Below are 20,876 nucleotides of genomic sequence, written 5' to 3' on the forward strand. Positions count from 1 at the left end.
AAGGGTTCATAATATTCGCTGATCCTTCCATGGAGGTGGCGTTCCCACGACGTTGTAAAAGAAAGAAAAAGTAGAGAAGCAAACTCAGATATTATTCTGGATGGCTCACGTCCAAACTGGTTACGTTAAAACGTCATTAATAAATATATTTTTATATGCAACAAAAACGATCAATACGAGCTAATGATAGCTAAGTAATGGCATCTAACTGGGAGGAGAGGAGGATAGGAAGAAGAATCAAATAAGCCAATGTCAGGACAAAGCGCTGTTAGGCCTCCTTGATTTTTTAATGTTCAATGAAAGCACCACAATTACAAAGCTGAGTAGCCTCCCAATCAATCTTAACTTCCAAGCTCTCCTCTTTACTGCAACTTCGTTTGAATCAGAATGGAACTCGTCTTTCTCTCTTTTGGTGCTCCTTTACTCATCCTTCTCTTCCTCCACATCTTCCAAGTCACTACTCAAGCTACCAATACCAACACCACACTCTTCTCGTGCTCGTCGAATTCATCCACCTCCTGCAGTACTTATGTTATTTATCGGACCAGGTCGCCAGACTTGTTGGACTCTGGACACATCTCTGACCTATTTGGAGTTAGTCGCTTATCTATAATGCAAGCGAACAATCTAACGTCCGAGGAAGGCATACTTCTTCCAGATCAGCTCTTGCTCATCCCTACTTCATGTGGCTGCACTGGGAACCAATCTTTTGCAAATATCACATACCAGATCAAGGCAGGAGATAGCTTCTACCAAGTTTCTGTCCATGAGTTTGAAAATCTCACGGATTACCAAGCCGTTGAAGGCCTAAATCCAACATTGGAACCCACAGAATTGAAGGTTGGCCAAGATGTGATCTGTCCACTGTATTGTAAGTGTCCTACAAATATCCAATTAGATCGAGGCCATAACTTCCTCATAACCTATGTTTGGCAAGCAGGGGATGACATCGTTGAACTGAGCAAGTTAATGAACTCCTCAGCGGATGCCATCATAACTGAAAATAACAACAGAAACTTCAGTTCTGCAGTGGCACATCCAATACTAATTCCAGTTTCAAAGCCACCATCGCTTCCGCAGCTGCTTTACAACACCACCGCATATATTGTACAAGAAAAATCTATATCTCATAGGCCTATCATCATCGCATGGAGTATGGTGGGGATTATTTTGGTCTTAATCTTGTTGTGTATTTCAATCTTTGTTTACCGTAAAAGTCACCAGAAAAAGGTTCTCCTTCGCCTGGGTTCCAGTCTGGAGATTGGAGATCTTCTCTGGTTGAAGAAACCACGCAATGATCTGGCCGCTAGTCCAAAGGCACCAGGAGAAAAACTTTTGACCGGTGTTTCCCAGTTCATATACCGGCCGGGTATGTTCGACACTAGTGTTATAATGGAAGCCACTAAGAATTTGGATGACGGCTATAAAATTGGGAGTTCATTTTACAGAGCCAACCTTGGGGGAGACGTCTTTGCTGTCAAGAGCATTAAAGGTGGTGCCACAGAGGAGTTGAAACTGGTGCAAATGTTCAACCATGCAAATCTGATCAAGTTGGCTGGAGTTTCTACTAGTTCTGACGGTGGTTTCTTCTTGATCTATGAGTTCGCTGAGAACGGATCACTGGACAAGTGGTTGTTGTATAAGAAACCGGCATCGTCAACCTCTGTTAGCTTCCTCTCATGGAGGCAAAGGCTGAAAATAGCACTGGATGTAGCAAATGGGCTTCAATACATGCACGAGCACACGAGACCGAGCATCGTACACGGGGACATTCGCGCCGGAAACATCCTTCTCAATGCTGAATTCAAGGCTAAGATATCGAACTTCTCTATGGCGAAACCTGCAACGACTGGCGTGACAACAAGCAGCGATGTGTTTGCTTTCGGTGTTCTCCTGTTAGAGATGCTTTCAGGAAAGAGAGGTATGGAAACAAGGGAAGGTGGCGACATAGTCCTGCTGCGGAAGGAGATAAAGATGGTATTTCAAGTCGAAGAGAAGAAGGGGGAGAGGCTGAGGAAATGGATGGATCCAAATCTTGGAGGCCGTTACCCTATTGATGGGGCGATTAGCTTGGCCACCATAGCAAGGGTCTGCACAGAAGAGAACTCTGCTGAAAGGCCAAGCGTGGGTGAGATTGTCTTCAGAATTTGTGTTCTAGCTCAATCCTATAGTGATTCATCTGAGAGGATTTGGATGCCCAATTCAGATGAAAACATTATAACAGATGATGTAATCTTAGTTCGTTGAGTCGGCGAATTAGATACTGTAGATAAGCAGGTAGGTAAGTTTGAGCAAGTTTTTTTCGACGATGCATTGAGTAGGGAATGCATGCGTAGATTTCAGTTTGTTATGCATTTGTCTGTCAACTAAAAAATTGTAATAAATCAATTAGATTTGTACTGTAGCAGATTAATTCCACGATTTGCTGTTAGAAGAAAGAAAGTCCTTTATTAGATCACATTCGCGATCTCACTATCACATCTAATTCATTGACGGTTGAGGTGCTCTATAGATTCATTGCACGTTTCTTCGTTTTTGGTGTCACATTTATAATATGGTCCACATGAGAATTAATGCAACGCTTATATAAGATTACGGCCTTACGGTTGATCACCATCCGATCAACTGGGTCTGGATCAGACGTCCACCACTTCAGAAAGCGACAAAATTCGGGCAAGATTCCAATAACCCTGCAAAATTTAATGAAAGTATGCACTGGTTTAAATTTATAATAATACATTTTCAAGAAAATGAATTCAAGAGGTGGGAGCGATAAATACGCCGCTACCCCTCTACTCCACTTAACTCTTCCCTCTCGTTAAACTGCAATGGCGATTTCTATGCAATTGGGTCGCTTCTCGCCGGGGCTCCTCGTCTCCGCCGCCGAAATCTCGCCACGCTCCAATGGCCTGCCCTCCGTCTCCGTCCGATGTGGCAGCGCCTCCTCCACCGGAGGAGATGCCTCCGCCGCCGCTCTCGAGGCCGACTTCGATAAGAAGGCCTTCCGCCACAACCTCACACGCAGCGAGAACTACAACCGCCGGGGCTTCGGCCACAAGAAGGAGACGCTGGAGCTCATGAACCAGGAGTATACAAGTGAGCGCTTATGGAGTTGAAAGGGTTTGGAATTTGCTTTGCTACACTTTCTCTCTCTCTCTCTCTTTTTTTTAAGATTCGGGTGACTATTGCAGGCGATGTGGTGAAGACGCTGAAGGAGAACAACTACGAGTACACGTGGGGCGAGGTGACGGTGAAGCTGGCGGAGGCGTACGGCTTCTGCTGGGGAGTGGAGCGGGCGGTGCAGATTGCGTACGAGGCCAGGAAGCAGTTTCCAGATGAGAAGATCTGGATTACTAACGAAATCATTCATAATCCATCGGTTAATAAGGTTCTTGGATTGATAATTTCTTCCTTTCTTTTTGTTGTTTTATCTGAAATTGGACTTGTTTAGTATTAAAAACGAGTTACATTGCAGCTCAACCTCCAGGTGTTCTTGATATCACAATCAACATGCACAGCAGAGGGAGAGCAATTAAGCACCGTGGAAGCAGAGTGTACCTATTTTTGTTCTTTCTTGACGAAATTGTAGAAAATTGAGTTGAAACACATGTTAGGGTAGCTGTCTGAATTAACTGTGTAATTGTGTGAAACTTTCTGTAGTTTTTGGACGAATTGAGTAGCTATACAATCAATATTCTCAGGTTCAAATTGACATCTCTTTATTCGAAAGAGTCTTATACCTGACAAGGTTTTGGAGGAGCTATTTTGCTGAGGATTTGATTTGGAAGGGAAAGGATTTAATGGTCATACTGATGTGCAAAGCAAGTTATTTGTCTTTGAAAATTAGAAGGCTGATGTGGGAATTGGATTTTAATGAATGTATAGGTATATAGCCAATTTGGCACTTTTTTCCTCAAATCACGTGGATCATCTAACGGGAAACCCCTTGCTTGCCTGATTTTGGTTTTGTAAGACTTGACACCATCTCTGGATAACTGATATTAGGATGAAAATGATTTCATGTAAAACATATATATAGTGTCTTGCTTTTTACATAATTGAAGCTCATAGCTAGATCCTTTCACTTCCAATGATAGAGTAATTGTGAGAGCACCACCGATCACCTATGACACATGTACTACTTCAACATCTAATGAAACCCAAACAAATAACTATCAAATGGAATAGGAGCATACTTTGTTGGTTGATGGCCATGTTACCAGTTCCGGTAATTACATTATGGCCACTTTAAGGAAATGGAAAGTTTTCTGAACTGCCTTGTGTAAATTTTAGGGTTATTGTTATATATTCTTAGTTTAAAGGAAATTTATTATTATCAGAGTTTCTTTTCTGCAGTTCTAGTTATCATGTTTGATAATATGTCCTTTAGAAATTGCTTAACTATCAAATTGCTAATTGTCTATATGGTTCGGATTGTTTCATATGTGTCTGTTGACATTTTTTGCATTTAATTTTGATACGTAGAGGTTGGAGGAGATGGAAGTCCAAAATATTCCTATCCAGGATGGGGTAAAACAATTTGATGCTGTTGATAAGGGTGATGTCGTTATTTTGCCAGCATTTGGAGCTGCTCTGGACGAGATGTTCACTCTGAGTGAAAAGAAAGTGCAAATAGTTGATACAACTTGTCCATGGGTGTCAAAGGTATAGAAAGGCATATTGATTCACTTTAATTTTTTATCACTCATTTTCCTGATTTAACTTGTCTTATGTATTAATTACATTTTTCTAATACTTATTTAAGGTTTGGAACTCTGTTGAGAAGCATAGGAAGGGTGATTATACTTCAATTATTCACGGTAAATATTCTCATGAGGAAACTGTTGCCACTGCCTCATTTGCAGGGAAATATATCATTGTGAAGAACATGACTGAGGTATATTATAGCTGCATTCACATTTCCAATGACTATATTCAACTTTGAACTTATCTTGGAATCGCAGTGAAAACTTCTTTTTATATCCTTGCGTATGAACAGGCAATGTACGTATGTGATTATATTCTTGGAGGCAATCTTGATGGATCTAGTTCAACAAAAGAGGAGTTCCTTGAGGTGTGGTGTTTCCATTCTTTTTTTTTTTTTTTTGTGTATACATGCTGCAAAGAAAGAACAATATGCTAACTTTTCTTGTATTGTTGCAGAAATTCAAGTTTGCGGTTTCTTCAGGATTCAGCCCTGATGTTGATTTACTGAAAGTAGGTATTGCGAATCAAACTACCATGCTGAAGGGAGAAACTGAAGAAATTGGTATGTTTTATGCATTTCTTATAATTAGATGATTCTCTGTACCAAATGTTCTTAGTAAGCTGTCCATTCAACAATTAATCTGAATTGAAGTGTGTTATTATTATGGTGGAACTACATATTGCGGAAACAAATTACTATTATAATACTTATATAATCTAAAGTCTATTCTATCAGAACCATGGTTACTGCTGTAAGAATTAGAAGTTTGTGCAGTTTGCAAAACTCCCCTTCCTATCAGGCTTGGGCTTTCCCATCTGGATGCCACTTTTTCCTTGACCACTCTGGGTTGCATTCTCTCACCTTATGCTCTCTTCTTCTACCATCCTGTCCAACCACATCTGCCCCACTTTAATAAACCCTTATCAATTGCTTGCCTCATCTTATATTCTTTTCACTCAAAAGTTTTGATAGATCGTGTGCTTTGGTGGCAGGAGTTAATAGTTCCAATTTAATAGCTGGATTTATGAGTTCATTAATATTAGATCGGTCTGGATTATCCAACTGCTCGGGTGGCTAGTAACCAGTTGATGAGTCAATATCTCAACTAGCCAGTCTAATTTAGCTTCTAGATTCTTGCCTTTGACCTTTTTAACATGCAATATAGTCTCACTGTTGAGCTTTATTATTTAATTTCCAGGTAAGTTGGTTGAGAAGACTATGATGCGTAAGTATGGTGTTGAGAATATCAATGAACATTTCATTAGCTTCAACACTATTTGTGATGCTACTCAGGTAAAATTAGTGAAATCTTTTTGATTCATATTGTTGTGCAACTCCAATATGATATGTGAAATTCCAAGTATGCATGCATTGCTATATTTATTATTTTGACAAAACCCAAATAATAGCTCAGTTTCATTATGAAACACCGAAAATAGTATCTATCTGCTATAGATATCAAACGTTTACAACATATATACCGCAAATTAAACCTAGTATCAATCCAACTCAACGAAAGAACGATGAGGAAATATAGGAATCTCACATTCAAACAAAACATCAGAACATAAGAAAGCAACAAATTAGTCATCCAACTCAATAGTATCCTTCTTCCTTCCATAGACTTGGAGCTTGACTTTATTCTACGGCCCATCCCCTTGAATGCCTGACCAGCAAATAAACAAATTGTTTACTTGAATGCATCAGCTTAGCAGGTTGCTTGAGTTCAATTTTTTTTTAAAGTTTCAGGCCAGAGACCAAAAATATGTCGCTATCCACATTCTACACTGTTTTTTTCCTGCCCCACACTTCTATAAAGTCCAAACATCCTTAATATTTTAGGACTGAAACTGCCCTAGGTCTGTTATCTATCTTTAGAATTTCTTTAGCATATCTACGTTTAAAAAAAAAAAAAGCTTAACCAAGGTTCGAAAAATCGGGATCGGGATCGGCTTTTCAAAAAAATGACACATATCAGCCAGATCGCCCGTATCGGTCACCTGGATCAAATCGAATTTTTTAATTACGTAAAATTCAAAATATTATTTAAAAATATAGAAAAACTTCTAAAAATTTAGAAAAAAGTTTGTTAAAAATAAGAAAATAAAAAAAAATATGGTGCAAATAAAATTGAAAAGAAGAGATTATAAAAAGGAGTGGAAGAAAATCAAACAAAAGAAAAAAAAACATAGTGTAGTGAAGAACAAGAGAGAGTGAAAGAAATGAAAAAAATTGAGAGAGAAATAAAAATATAAATTAAAAAATGATACACCAGAGTTCGTCGGAGCTAGATATCTCCGTGAGAAAAACAATAGTTATATAGTAAAGAGAGAAAAAAAAGGAAAGAAAAAGAGTGAAAGAAAGAAAGAGAGTTCAGATTGGGCCTAACCAATCTGTATCGAAATCGGCCGATTCGGCGAATCATGTGCTTAACACTCTCAGAGGAATTATTCTCGGGCCAGTGTCCTCTGGTCCGATTATCTCTGGTTAAGATCGTTATTGTAGACGAGCCATAGGGAAGCTTTTATTTTGAGAGTAGTTCCCGTCTTCCACACCCTAGGAATAATTTTAGATTTTGTTACCATTTTTTAGAAATCTATATAAGAATTTGACAGTAAAGATATTTCTAAATCAAACCTCCATCTAGTTTTATCTTTCGCTCTGTTAGAAGTCTTATACTCATTACTCAACTTCTGTACAAGCTTATGCTTCTCCTGTTTCACATAATCATCAAGGAATCTCCTATATTGAAACTCTCAATTTTTTCCATTCCACAACTCAAAAACATAAACATTCTCATCCCAAATTATAACAAATAATTTAGAAAATATAGTGGCTAGAGAATATTTACCGAACAACTTTATAGTGCCAACCTTAGGAGTCTCAAGGTGCAATGCCCCTCTTCAAAAAGGTGACAATTTATTGGAAACCAACAATTTAAATTCATCTTCCTTCAAATACCTGTAGTATCTGTGACAAATTTTATCAACCCAAAATCTGATTCTCACATATTGATAAATTTCCACCACCACTTTGCAAGTAAAGTTGTGTTCAATGTCCATTACTTCAAAATCTATAACACACTTGGACCATCTGAACCCCAAACTCTTTTATTTTACAAACCCACTTCCAATTAGCTAAATGATAGGAATGGCATTTTCACTAGTCCCTTTTTGTAGGATCTTGCTTCTCATTTTATTAATTATTTTTGATAACCCACTTGGGTATAGTGAATAAGGTTAGATAATACAGTTTAATGGAACTAATAACAATCTTCACCAAAGTCACTCCCCCAAAGACAAGAGCTTTCTTTTCCAAGCTGCTTGCTTCTTTTCCACTTTCTCAATGACAGGAATCCAGCCCTGCTTTTAAGATTACTATTATGAAGTGGAACCCAAGGTACTTTGTTGGCAACTGATCAATCTTGCAGTTTCGTAAAGAAGCATGAAATTTTTTTTGTCAATTACTTTTCTTTCTAGATAATTGGGATTGGTTTAGGTCCTGATGGTTAAACTTGGTGGTTCGACAATCCCTACAACCTTTAAATCTGTGGAAATACTTCGGGTATCTAGGTTTTCTGATCTCTTTCTATATGATCCCAATTCTTTTGTTTTTCTAAGACATACTCTATGCTTATAGCATTCAATTTTTCTCTGAATGCCAGGAAATTTATCTTGACGTACATTACATTCCATGTGAAATTGCTTTGTCTAAAGTCTAAACACAGCTATAATAGCAGCATCTGATAAGTCCCTCTGCCTCCATTCCCTTCTTACAGTATCTTCTGCCATGTAGTGAAAATCTCTTCTGCATAGAATATGTTGTTTCTCATTGCTACTGTAACAAACACATTTTTTCTTCTTTATAGTCGGCGAATTTTTGATCCATGTGGCAACTGTTCTAGGCATGTTCATAACTTTAACTAATTTCAGAGTATTGTTATGTCTGCATAGTTTTTCATGATAAACCTATAAAGCAACCCAGATTTGTGTATCTTAATTTTAGTGGTTCTCTTTGAGATATTGCTTCCTTCTTACTTTTAACATAGTATACATAATTAAGTTTGTTGGCCTACAGTTTTTTTCTGTATATTTGTAGCTGTAATTTCTACAACTATATGAGAACATTGAGAAGTATTACTGAGATGCTCTGTTTGCCTTTGACAATGTCACATCAGGAAAGACAAGATGCAATGTATAATCTGGTGAAAGAAAAAATTGATCTTATGCTGGTTGTGGGTGGATGGAACTCCAGTAATACCTCCCATTTACAAGAGATTGCAGAGCTTAGTGGGATTCCATCTTATTGGATTGACAGCGAAGACAGAATTGGACCAGGGAATAGAATAAGTTATAAGCTCAATGTAAGCTTTTGATTTTTGAGATGAATTCTTCTTGTCATCAACATATAGCTTTTATATGTGGCACTTTAACCTTTTTATCCTGAATTATCTTTGATTCATTCCATTTGCAGCATGGAGAGCTTGTTGAGAAAGAAAACTGGCTACCTCCAGGCCCCATCAAAATTGGTGTAACTTCAGGCGCTTCTACTCCTGATAAGGTAACTTCTTAGTTCTATGAATGTCATAATCTTTTAGCAATAGTTGAATTTCTGTATAGCTTTCATCTGAAAAATTCTGTTTTTGGATATAATCCTGTTGAAGTTGTATGTTCCCATTTCATAGTCCTTTTTAGCTGTTGTTAAACTCCCTAGTGCCTTTTGACAAGTGATGCTATATAGTTTGCTTCGTTGTCCCAGATGGGTTGGTTATGGGCCAAATTATATTTCTTAAGTTAGTTGTTGCCAAATGGTGTTCTGATTATAGTTCATTCAGGAACATATATGAAAATTGTATAGAATATGAGGCCAAAATGTATTACAGGCATGAAAGATATCAGAGTCATTTCCCATGTTAGATGTACTTAAAAAGTTTACCCCTTTCATATACCTAAAAGAAATTTTCTAATGGGCGGCACTCTTGCTTATCATAATAACCAGGCCAATTGGCATGTTTAAATTTACACTAAGAAAGAACAGCCTACCTTCAACTCACAGATAGCAATCATAATTTCCGCTAAAGTTTGTGGCTCCTGATCGATGCAGGTTGTGGAGGAAGTCCTGAATAAGGTTTTTGACATCAAACGTAAAGAAGCGTTGCTGGTCGCATAATATAAGGTGGGGAATGACAATGTGTACACTGCATGTACAATACCGTAACTTTTGGGCGATATAAGGGCTTCATGCCTTCATATTGTATTGTATTTGAAAGTGTTACTTTCTGCTGAAAGTGTCATACAAATTCATGTAAGCATATATTATTGAAAGAAAGATCACTTATTTGGGTAGTCCCCCGAGCAAAGCGGTAAGTATATTCAACTTGATCAGCCTCGAACAAGAACATCTACAAAAATATTGGTGGGTTTGGATCTTCCTTGTGCATGAGATTGGAGTGAAGAAGACCTTTTCTTTGCACTCGGGGCTGCATAGGACTCGCTGGTATACGCATTTATTGTGGCAATAAGAAAGGCTTAGGCAAGTTGGGTGGGTTAATTTACTCCAAATTGAAGGAAAAGTTGGGGTTGGTTAGCTGCTATAGTCACAGTTTTCTTACCAGAAATAGGTCTAAACGTGCCAGGTGCAGTTGAGTGCAAACCAATATGCGTTATACATTCTATAATGATAACGATGCTAACCGTATGAAGGAACTCAGCCAGATTTCAGGGAAATTGGTGCAGTTGAGTGCACTACGGCCTCCTCTACAAGGGTCAAGGGATGACATAATGGCTAACTTTTGGCTATTTGCAACTGTACCCAACCAATCCTCACCTACCATCTTGCTTGCACCTTTAAGTACTCTCTACCAGAAGCTGGCATGTGGATGACAAGCCAAGTAAAACAAGATATTTCAAATGGAGGGCAGTTGAGCTTGTCTGACCCACCTGTGAGACCTGTTAATTGTCATATGTAGAAAATGTTAGTCACGAAAAGCCCACCAAGTTAGGCGAAATAGTGGGGGAAGAGGAGGGCGAACGTGATGCATACTGCCAATTAGTACGTCCTCCTGGGCATACCACTCGCACTCGGCCATCTCAGCGCAATCAATACCAAGGCCTCCCGAATCATGCTCCAATAACTCGTCTCATCTTAATCTCTCTTTATCTCTGTTTTACTAATTGATAGTTGATATTTAGACTGAGACAACACTACAGCCAAAAAAAGAAATAAAAATAAATTCACGTGAATTACGTCGAACAAAGGCTCGACCTCCAAAATAATAATAATAATAATAATAATTAAAAAAAATGCTCCTCAGTCGTGAATTGTGTGTTCGTCCAGATTTACAACGCACTGTCCAGTTCAAAAAAAGTAATAAAAGCAGGTGCAATAGATAGATGCTTTTAAAATGTAGGACGAGATTCTAGAATCTCAAATGCTTTTGCAATGATTCAGAAATTAGAAGCGAGTGATGATAGAAAATCTCTACACGTCAAGAAAATGGATTCGTAGTGCTCTGATTACAAACGCTGAAGTGGTGGTGTATCTTTTAATCCCCCACGTCGTTACGTGGTTTGGCTGCGTCTATCTTTATATAGTATATAGTATAGTGTTGGAGCATTTATAACGCACCCATTCACAGCTAGCTAACCTAAGCGAACCAAAACTAACCTAACTAATGGACAACTCTCCTCTTCTGCTCAACACCTTCCTCTTCCTCGGTAAGTGTTACTCTTCTTCCCAAGGTAATTCCCCGCCCTAAGAAATATATTCTGATTTCGCTATCTCGCAGTGGCATTGTGCACATTTCCAATACCGGCCTCAGCAGTGACGACGGTGTTCACCCTCCGCAACAACTGCGCCTACACCGTCTGGCCCGGCACGCTCTCCGGAAACGGCGTTGCCTTACTCGGAGGCGGCGGATTCGAGCTGCCGCCAAACGCCACCTCCTCCTTCCCGGCACCACCTGGTTGGTCTGGGCGGTTCTGGGCCCGCACCAACTGCCACTTCGCCTCCTCCGGCAATGGATCCGGCACGTGCGTCACCGGCGACTGCGGCGGCGAGCTCCGCTGTACCCTAGGCGGAACTCCGCCGGTGACGTTGGCGGAGTTCACGCTGGCTTCCTCCGCGGCCGAGAAGGACTTCTACGACGTCAGCCTAGTGGATGGCTACAACATCGGCATCGGGATCACGGCGGCGGCGCCGACGGCTTTGAGGGCGAGAAAAGGGGAAGAAGACAGCTCAACGTCGACGTGCGGATACGCGGGGTGCGTGGGGGACGTGAATGACCGGTGCCCGGCGGAGTTGAGGATGGCAGGGAGCGGCGGGGAGACGGTGGCGTGCCGGAGCGCGTGCGAGGCGTTCGGCACGGCGGAGTACTGCTGCACGGGGGCCCACGCGGGGCCCAATAGCTGTGGGCCGACGAGGTATTCTCAGCTCTTCAAGGCGGTCTGCCCCACCGCGTACAGCTACGCTTACGATGACCCCACGAGCACCTTCACCTGCTCCGCCGGCGCACGGTACCTCATCACCTTCTGCCCCCAGCCCAGCAACCCTCGCAACCACAAGAATCCCTAATTTAATTGTTGTGTAACTGACTTATGTTATGAATGATCGTAAATGACGAGGATCCAATTGGGGTAAGTAATTGGGTAGTTAAGTATAGTAGTCTATATATATTGTTTAGATATGAGAATGCTAAATTGCGCAATGGGCCGGCTAGCCTATCTTTCAGTAGAAGAGGCTCAAAAGTATAGGCCTATGAACTATTTATTAACTGGTATTTTTACCAAGTATAGGCGTTAAAGTGGAAAAAGGTTTTCCCCTGGCGAAAGGGACAAAAAGTATCACAGTTTATGCATTGTTTGAGAGGAATCACAGTTTCTTTTAAAAAGAAAAGCAACCAAGCAGTTCTATCAGAAATTAATTACTTATAAATTAGAAGAAGAGCATCACGACTCACGAGATAAGGCCTCAGCCTCAGGGTGGCAATGCATGTAGCACACGCGTTATGACATCGGTAGATTGATTGATTGATTGCAATGTAGAAGTTGTCAATTTGTTACCTTTTCTGATTTCAAGATTTCCTTCTACCATCCGTCTAAGGATCAGCAGCAGTTTCGCCGCACCGTATGATGGAATAAATAATTTCATCCATGAGGGAAAAATGCTCATCCTGTTTTGTTTGGGAATTGATTCCGATTAATTTGATTCCCTTCTATCGGCCTAGAGGGCAGAAGAAATATAAGCCACTAATGTCCTCAATTTATTCTTGCCCCCTCCCCTCCCCCCCCTTTCGCCTATATTGATGCTTAGGCACCGACTTGGGAAGTTGCTATTAAACGAGCTGCTCTTTCATCGTCTTTTTTTGGGGGTTAATTTTATAAATATTTTGTATTCTTCTGTCACAGCTAGTCGAAGGAACAATTGTGCATTATTTTTGCAGAATATTCTCCGATTCCTCACGCACACCCACTGACAGTACAATGAGTGATAAATCGCAGTTGAAACATATATGCTACTGCCAGGTTTATAAATCAAAATCCAACTCCTATTTAGTCACGAGTAACCGGTTCTTTAAGCCAACACCACTCGCTTATAGACTATGTTTAACTCTTTCACGAAATTTTTACGTCGTAGCGTGTTTATGATCGACTTAGTAGTATGGATGACTGGCTGTTTTTAAGGTCCCTAATCAAATTGGTAGTATGAATACACAGAGAAATCTAGGGATCGATGAAAGTGAACGTAAGAAATTATTGCAAATATTGGATACATTTAAAGAATAATATGCCAAAATGACTCTTTTGTTCAGTTCTAGCTTGTTGACGAGATGTTAAAAATGTTAAAGTTATATAAATCGTTTACCTTAGTTTATGATCTTAGGGATACCAACTATAGTCAGAGATCATGTTCATAGTCCCTCTGGTTTGCATCTTTTCTAGAATTGATTTATTATTATTTTTCTAGACTTTTAGAATAGAGATCGTTGTGTTGTAATTTTGAGGAATCGTCAATCGATCCTTTGTTATAAGCTGAGCATCCTCTGTCTGTTTATGAGTTGAGCATTCTTTTTTTTCTTTTTCTTTTTTTAAATTTACTTTAAGATCATTAATTGGCTTTTAAAAAAGAATGGACTTCATATTAGTAGTATTAGCTTTAAAAGTTAATAATATAAAGCAGTTTGTTTTCTCCATATGGACGTTAACATAGTTAATGTACAGCCCCAAACAAGGCGTTCCGGTGATGGCAGTCTTCACTGTAGGAAGAGGAAGAGGAAGAGAAAGAGGAGTCCTCGTCCAACGCATGCCATGGGGCTTGCCCACCTCGCTGGAGCTCCTTGAAACGGTTGATGTCGAAGCCGTGGTAATCCATGAGGCGCTTCTGCTTCGCCTGGAAGCGGCTCTGGAAGAAGCCCTCGAAGGAGGGATCCCTGGAGGTCCGGAGGAAGAAGGCGTAGCCGGCCATGAAGTAGAAGGAGGTCACGTAGAAGCAGATGGGCTCCATCACGTCCCACGATAACTCCCAAAATGTGAGGCGCACGAAGCCCAAGGTCTGCAGCATTAGCAAGCCCAGGCCGGCCCAAAGTTCTCTCCTCACCTCGGCCTCCGCTTTCATGTCGATTGCCGCCTTCTTCTCCTTCATCTCGCTCAGCTCTTTCCTTCGTGGATCGCTCGATGCTGCCATTGACAGAGGAATTACGCTCTCGATTGCTTTTGCCACCTGGAGATAGATTTTGTCATTAATTCCAATTTTGATCTTGAAATGGCAGGCAGAACAGATATTAATTACAAAAATCGAGACAGACAACTAATTGGGAAGAGATCAGGCCCAGGGGGATGATTACCAGATCGGGGCGGAGGAAGACGGCGTCGCGCAACACGATGACGGCGCCGGACTCGTCGAGCTCACGTGCGAGACCGACGCCTTGCTCCGCGCCAGCGATTTTGCCGCACATCTGCGCGAACTCAGGATAGGAGACGCAGCTCCTCCCCGTATCCCTCAGCTTCGCACGTGCCGCCTCCATCTGCGCCGCCCTGGTGGCCTTCTTGGCCTCTACCACCGTGATACCTCGAGACGGCATTCCATGCGGCGGAACGATCCCCTCGAGGCGGATCCGCTCACGGTTAAGCTCCAGGATCCGATCCATCAACTGGTCGCCGACCGGGAGAGCCGGGAACCGATCTGGCGGGACGGGAACTGCCGCCGTCGAGTGATACAAGGGTCTACGCTGGAGGAAGCGACGGACCAGCCCTGAGTCCTCGCCGCCTGCGACGGAGTCGGAGAGGAGCCGCCTGATGAGAGATGTGGGGGCGGAGTTGGTGCCAGATGAGCGAGGAGTTAGAGTTGGGGCCTGGAAGGAGGAAGAAATCTTGGTGAAGCTATGTGATAGGGTTTTGCGGAACGCCATCGTTGGATTTCAAGCTCTTGCTTAATCTTGGCTTTAGTTTTCGGGGGTTGCTTGGGAAGGGATAGAAGATGGAAGGCTATTTATAGTGTATTCCAGGATTTAGGGATCGATCCGTCGAATATATGAGGAGAGATATTGGAACCCCGAGTGGACCCGCACCCGGCCGGCAAGTGGATGTCTTTGTGGTTATGGTTGGGGTCTTACTAATACTATATGCAATGAGAACTCATGGATAAAATGCCAACAATGCCACACAGGTAAATTAAACCTTATTTTCATTCATTGCATATCTCGGGGGTTAGCGAGTCGTGTAACTCGTGTACTTCATTAGTATGCAAAGAATTAATACTCCAACACGAATTTAAGATAATACAAACTAACCCTAGTTTTGCTTTCCTAATCTATGATATGGCACGTGGCGTATTGCCACCGTCTCCCAGTTCGATTACAATATACGCCAAAATGTGTTTGCCTGTAACACCTAGGAATAGGAGGATACTTATCAAAGCTAATTAAGAGTGAATTCCTTCCTTCCTTCCTATAAGCTATAGTATTATCTCGCGTTTCGATTGAACTCAGTGCGAGAAGAAAGATTGCTCTAACATCTCATGAGCCGGAATCTTATTAGTTATCTTCTATACTACTATGACGACGCGTTATTTCAAAATAACAGCGGCACGTACATATAACGTCCCCCAGAACTAGAGATTGGTCATATAAACTTCCAAAACCAACCTTCTAACTAATTCCGAGCCATACTTGGGACGCAACACCTCAGAATAATTATCGTTTCGGTCTTAGGGATTTTGATAGTATAAAATTTATGGCTTAAAATGAATCAATTAACAGTGTTTAACGCAAATATGGAACTACTACTCTATTGTAAACTATAACGAGAAGATGGGGTTTGGCTACTGATTAAGAATATAAAATTAATGGGACAGTCATTGATCAATAAGATGCTTAGTCGCTCACTCGTATTTAGATTAATTGGAACTTGTTTGGTGGAGTCCACTTCGAAGAGGTGATCCATCCAATTAAGATTTAAAGATCGTGTCTTTATGTCTAAGGGTTCTACGTACCTGAGTATATTACGATTGGTCTATCCATCCATCCATCACGTACTGGTTCATGTACGTGATTCCTACACCATTTTTGTTTATAATTAACAGTGCATTTCTACTCCTATTTTATTTTATTATTATTTTCGATAAGGATAAGCTAGCTAGCTATATATTGGGCATGTAAAACGATAAGATTAGGTTCTTGATGAGTTATATATTTTCGATAAGGATAGGCTAATTTTGATATGGGTGGGTAGGGGCATATATATATATATATATATATATATATATATATATATGCATATGGGTCTGTTCTTTGTTTCCACGTCATTTAGGAATAGTCTATTAGGTAGGATGACCCATCTGTACCCAATCCTATCAAGAAACTGGGCAGCTAGCTTTAGTCTTCAGATGCATGCCCCGTTATTCTCTCATCTATCAGAGACCAAGTATTAATTAAGGGCAGATAAGCCTTACAAAAATTAATTAATTATGTTGAGTGATAAATATTATCACATGCAACTACCAGCTAGCTGTCTTCTTTTATCTTTCTTGATAACTAATAGGAATTATATAGATAGGAAGCTTCTTTTCAAGCCACAAGCTTTCTGAAACTCGGAAGGAAAGAAACACCGATGCGTGCTTCCATCTCGCTTCAAGCTTAAATTACTATATACTCAATCAATACATAGTAATGACGTGAACTCTACGTTGTATTTTGACTACGAAGGTGAATGAGAGTCTATCCTCTTGACGTGTCGATCCATCCTAGTTTGAAGAGTTCTCACTTCTCCACTGAGTCAGATCCTGGTCGGACGCGTACATATAGGATTTGGATCTTCATCCGATAAACTCGATCGACGTCAGCTTTTGAGGTATATATTTATATTACTCGGATATTTATCGCTCCACTTTTGCCTTTTTTTTTTAATTTTTTTTTTCTTATTGCCTTGAGGACAACAACTGAGTTAAATTTAACCTAAAAAAGATAAACATTTCGCTTCTCAAACAAAAATGAGCTTAAATTCCAAAAATTCTCTCTAATTCTAGTGGGAAAGTGTAGTTTAGGCAATAAAAATAAAAGGTAAGGACCAGATTGTAAAATTTCAAAAAAAGTAAGGCATATGATATTAATTTATGTTGTTCTTCAATACTTTTGTTAAAAGATGACATGTAACTGCATGTTTAACAATTAACGGTGCAAGTAATATGTGGAGCATATGTAAGATCATGAGGCAAGGGAGGGAGGGAATGTCCCCCCGTGTGTCCCGAGGAATTAATGACGCAAATAGATAATAATTCATTGTTAGTTAGCGGTACCATAAGATTATTAATTTCTGATAGTCCAAATAGCATTGCTATTCCTATGCACGAAGAGTCCAGCTATACCTTTGAATTGCTGCATCCCAGTTATCCTTTGGCATATGGATTAATTTAGAGTTTTAAGGAGATGCAAAAGGCTTTAAAAATGCGCTCAATTTTCACCTTATTTTACATAATTTTTCCCCATAAGCGGTGTCCCGCTTTCAAAGCTGCTAGAAATTGCATGCAGTTCCGAATTAACCTAGATGATTATGTGCCGATCCACGGGCCACAGTAAACTATGTAGACAAATATGCTTCAATTAGAACGGCTATGACAACCACGTTTTTCTTTTAAAAAACAAAAGGAAAGTCATCATATCATTTATTTCAAATATTTGATGACAACTTAGTATAATAGGAAAAAAAGGGAATCGAACAATAATAAAAACATGTATCAAAAGAAGCACTCGAGCACAATAATAACAGAGGAGATAAAACAGACGCAAGTTCCTGGTGCTTGGCTTTGGTAGTGGTGATGCGTACAACCAAGGAGGAAGCTGAGGTGAGATGGACAGTAGCAATGCAGGTGAGAGAGAAGCTATGAGACGGATGGTAATAGGGGAGAAAAAAGGGACTAAAGATTGGAAGCCTCTACTTGCGGAAATCAAATTGACTACATTTGGTTTACTGCATCCAGGTTCCCAACAAAGTGGAAAAGTTGTACGTGGAATTAGTGGATGATACCAGAATCCCTTTAGTTATCAGGAGAAACAGCGTATTAGTTACAGGAATCTCTAAGCATCACATGGTTGGTGTGGAGCAAGAGCAACCCAACCCAATTGAGAGATAATACTCTCGGGGAATTATTAGCTGGACTCCAGTTAAGGTTTGTTTTGCCGAGAACAGTTAGAAGCTCAAGCAAAACTCCTAGTTGAGGAATGATTCATGAGATTTAGATATACAAAGGGTGATTTAACTACGTTGCTAACTTGCATCACGTCATGGAAAGGAACAGGAGATCGGTCCACACAGAGGACTGGGTAGCCAAACTGGATTCCACGATATCTTGGCCTACATCTATGGATTACATTACATTAATATTATAGTGCGATGACGAACCGCGCATAGACTCATTTCCAAATTCCAATACGTTCGGAAACGCATCAAAGAGCTACTAGCTCTTTGGTGCAGGAGACGATAACTGAAGTGTACCAGAATTTGTGGCAATAGAAGTGGCAGTCCTTTTCGTGACAACTTTGTCACTGAAATTGTGTTACACAAGCAGTGGACGAAATCATGCCAAGTTCGACTAAAAATCTTGCTGTCTTTTCCTTGAAAGGATTGGACTTGCAACTCAATCCTGATATCATCATATGAGCTTGCACGTAGCAGTACGAAGGCAGTTCTTGGACCAAGTTACTAATATGGAGAACTGCACTATCCATCTATCTATATTTGAAGACCTGCAACTTAATCCATTGAAGTCTTATTGAGATCAATTAATGCATCTTCCCATCTGAAAAGTTGGAAGTATTTCAATGTGGGCAAATTAATATATACTCCTTGAACTCTTGAGTGAACTATATCATCGAGGTAACTCCTGGACATTATAGGGATTGGTAATCGGTAAAGATTATGACTTGGCCTCCACATTCCTCAGTGGCAGCAACTTAGATTCTTAAGCATATACAATGACAATAATTTGTCTTGGGATTCGTGATCTGGGAATATCTCTGTCAAGATTAATTGATCAGAGAATATAAACTTTCTACAATTTGCTCTGCTATTTAGGGTTGACTCATACAGCACCAAGGGAAAAGCTTGTTGTCCTCTATGTCAAATAGCACTGCAAGTATCTTTATGAACTATGGAAGTAAGAATTCCGTCACAATCGCTGACATCGACTAAGGAAACCCATGCTCCTTCAAGCTCCTTGGCGGACTCCAATGACACGATACCTTGCTAACCAATATTTCTTTGCCAGGAGCTTTAGATGAAGGATGTGATCTGTGAATTCGTCTAGTTTGCAAGGTTATTTGAATCCGAAGTTTATCTTATCACCTATGTACGACGGAGCAAAGCATTTTTGTTGGTTTTTCCCATTAGCAAAATCAGAGAGATGTTGGGAAAGATACAAAGAAATCCAGATTTATTGCAAACATCCTTCCGTTTTAGATACAATAACAAGAGTACGCATCGCAAGTCCAATGAAGATATCTCCTCCTTGTTAAAAGGAACCAATCTGACTTGAAACTATTTACTGAGAGAGCATCAGAAACTTGGATCAATTCTTGTTCTTCCGAAGCCACTCAAGGATGCCCTTTTCAGATTCAGAGAGCAGCTCCTCTTTCTTATCTTTTGCCGAGCCTTCGATAAACCCAAAGTAGTCCTTGTAGTTCCGCTTGTAGAAGTCGTCAAGCCTCTGGAAAAAATAAAGCAACCAGTAAGCTACTAATCTAAGTGGATTGATTATCTTATGCAAAACAAGGGATGGAACTCCGACCTCTTTGTCATTTCTTTCTTTATTTTCTTTAGACCTCTTGAGATACTCTACAGGATAAAAGCAAGGTAAGTTTACTTTGTATGATCAAGCACACAATATTCCTCTCCACTGACTCTGGAAACATGCCATTGTTCGATTGCAGTAGATACCTTGGAGAAGGGCCTTCTTTGATTCGCTGACTTCAGGGATTGCTGCTGTCGATATTAATAATGGCACCAGACACCTCCTGCCTATTTCATTTCCTGTCATGAGTCGCCTGAGATTGCAGAGACTTGTCTCCTTTACTGGAGGTGGAATTCCATGAGGAGGCAGAGCCATGGATGATCGATCACCCAGCTCCACTCTCTCCACTTTTGTTTTTCTTCTACCAAGAGATAGTGCTGATATCAGTAGGGTACCGGTGCATGCACCAAGCTAGACCACAGACTTGTGGATCAGGTAGAAAGGAAATAACCATAGTATTCAATACTATCTCAGATTTTAAGTGGATCAGAGAGAAAGGAAATTACCATAGTATCAAATAATATCTCAGACTACTAGACGAGTCTCTGAATCCTCACATAACAGTAATTTTGGCAAAGAACGTATTGGGGACTGATAAAAGAAAAACAAAATTTCTGACACACAGAATCGACCTCTCTAATATTTCTTTGCTAATATGTAGATATTCCAAATTGCAACCGAAAAAAAAAAGCTTCTCAACAGTCTGTAAAACTAATAGATAATTTACGGAAGATTATTTACAGAATTATAGACAGTGAAACCAATAGAAGTAATCAAGCTTCTATGGCAGAACACTACAATTGGCTACCTCTATATTCGGAAGTGATGTATGCAACTATGTTCTTCCGAATTCCTTTACATCAATCACCATGCAGGATCCTTCAAACTA

The 20,876-nt window shown here is 40.2% G+C and overlaps 5 protein-coding genes across 5 annotated transcripts; 3 read left to right on the forward strand and 2 right to left on the reverse strand.

Annotated features, from left to right (window-relative positions):
• The first annotated feature begins 303 nt into the window (after positions 1–303).
• On the forward strand, positions 304–2,399 carry LOC140787118 (serine/threonine receptor-like kinase NFP). Its single transcript, XM_073135890.1, has one exon. It carries the CDS (start codon positions 388–390, stop codon positions 2,245–2,247), a length of 1,860 nt encoding a protein of 619 aa, XP_072991991.1. The 5' UTR covers positions 304–387; the 3' UTR covers positions 2,248–2,399.
• A 310-nt stretch (positions 2,400–2,709) lies between these two features.
• On the forward strand, positions 2,710–10,053 carry LOC140786665 (4-hydroxy-3-methylbut-2-enyl diphosphate reductase, chloroplastic-like). Its single transcript, XM_073135268.1, has 10 exons — positions 2,710–3,096; positions 3,192–3,388; positions 4,486–4,665; positions 4,766–4,897; positions 5,000–5,074; positions 5,164–5,269; positions 5,907–6,001; positions 8,886–9,071; positions 9,182–9,268; positions 9,812–10,053. The coding sequence occupies exons 1-10, from the start codon at positions 2,829–2,831 to the stop codon at positions 9,875–9,877; spliced, it is 1,392 nt and encodes a 463-aa protein (XP_072991369.1). The 5' UTR covers positions 2,710–2,828; the 3' UTR covers positions 9,878–10,053.
• A 1,119-nt stretch (positions 10,054–11,172) lies between these two features.
• Positions 11,173–12,346, forward strand: LOC140785490 (pathogenesis-related thaumatin-like protein 3.5). Its single transcript, XM_073133329.1, has 2 exons — positions 11,173–11,424; positions 11,496–12,346. The coding sequence occupies exons 1-2, from the start codon at positions 11,382–11,384 to the stop codon at positions 12,278–12,280; spliced, it is 828 nt and encodes a 275-aa protein (XP_072989430.1). The 5' UTR covers positions 11,173–11,381; the 3' UTR covers positions 12,281–12,346.
• A 1,476-nt stretch (positions 12,347–13,822) lies between these two features.
• Positions 13,823–15,289, reverse strand: LOC140785507 (calcium uniporter protein 2, mitochondrial-like). Its single transcript, XM_073133355.1, has 2 exons — positions 14,550–15,289; positions 13,823–14,425 (listed from the first exon to the last, which is right to left on the reverse strand). Exons 1-2 carry the CDS (start codon positions 15,111–15,113, stop codon positions 13,916–13,918), a joined length of 1,074 nt encoding a protein of 357 aa, XP_072989456.1. The 5' UTR covers positions 15,114–15,289; the 3' UTR covers positions 13,823–13,915.
• A 4,312-nt stretch (positions 15,290–19,601) lies between these two features.
• On the reverse strand, positions 19,602–20,435 carry LOC140785451 (uncharacterized). Its single transcript, XM_073133270.1, has 3 exons — positions 20,134–20,435; positions 19,985–20,031; positions 19,602–19,903 (listed from the first exon to the last, which is right to left on the reverse strand). Exons 1-3 carry the CDS (start codon positions 20,300–20,302, stop codon positions 19,766–19,768), a joined length of 354 nt encoding a protein of 117 aa, XP_072989371.1. The 5' UTR covers positions 20,303–20,435; the 3' UTR covers positions 19,602–19,765.
• Between the last annotated feature and the right edge of the window lie 441 nt (positions 20,436–20,876).

Source organism: Typha latifolia, chromosome 4 (genome assembly GCF_019914945.1).
Source record: "Typha latifolia isolate L0001 chromosome 4, TyphaL0001v2, whole genome shotgun sequence".
NCBI lineage: Eukaryota > Viridiplantae > Streptophyta > Magnoliopsida > Poales > Typhaceae > Typha > Typha latifolia.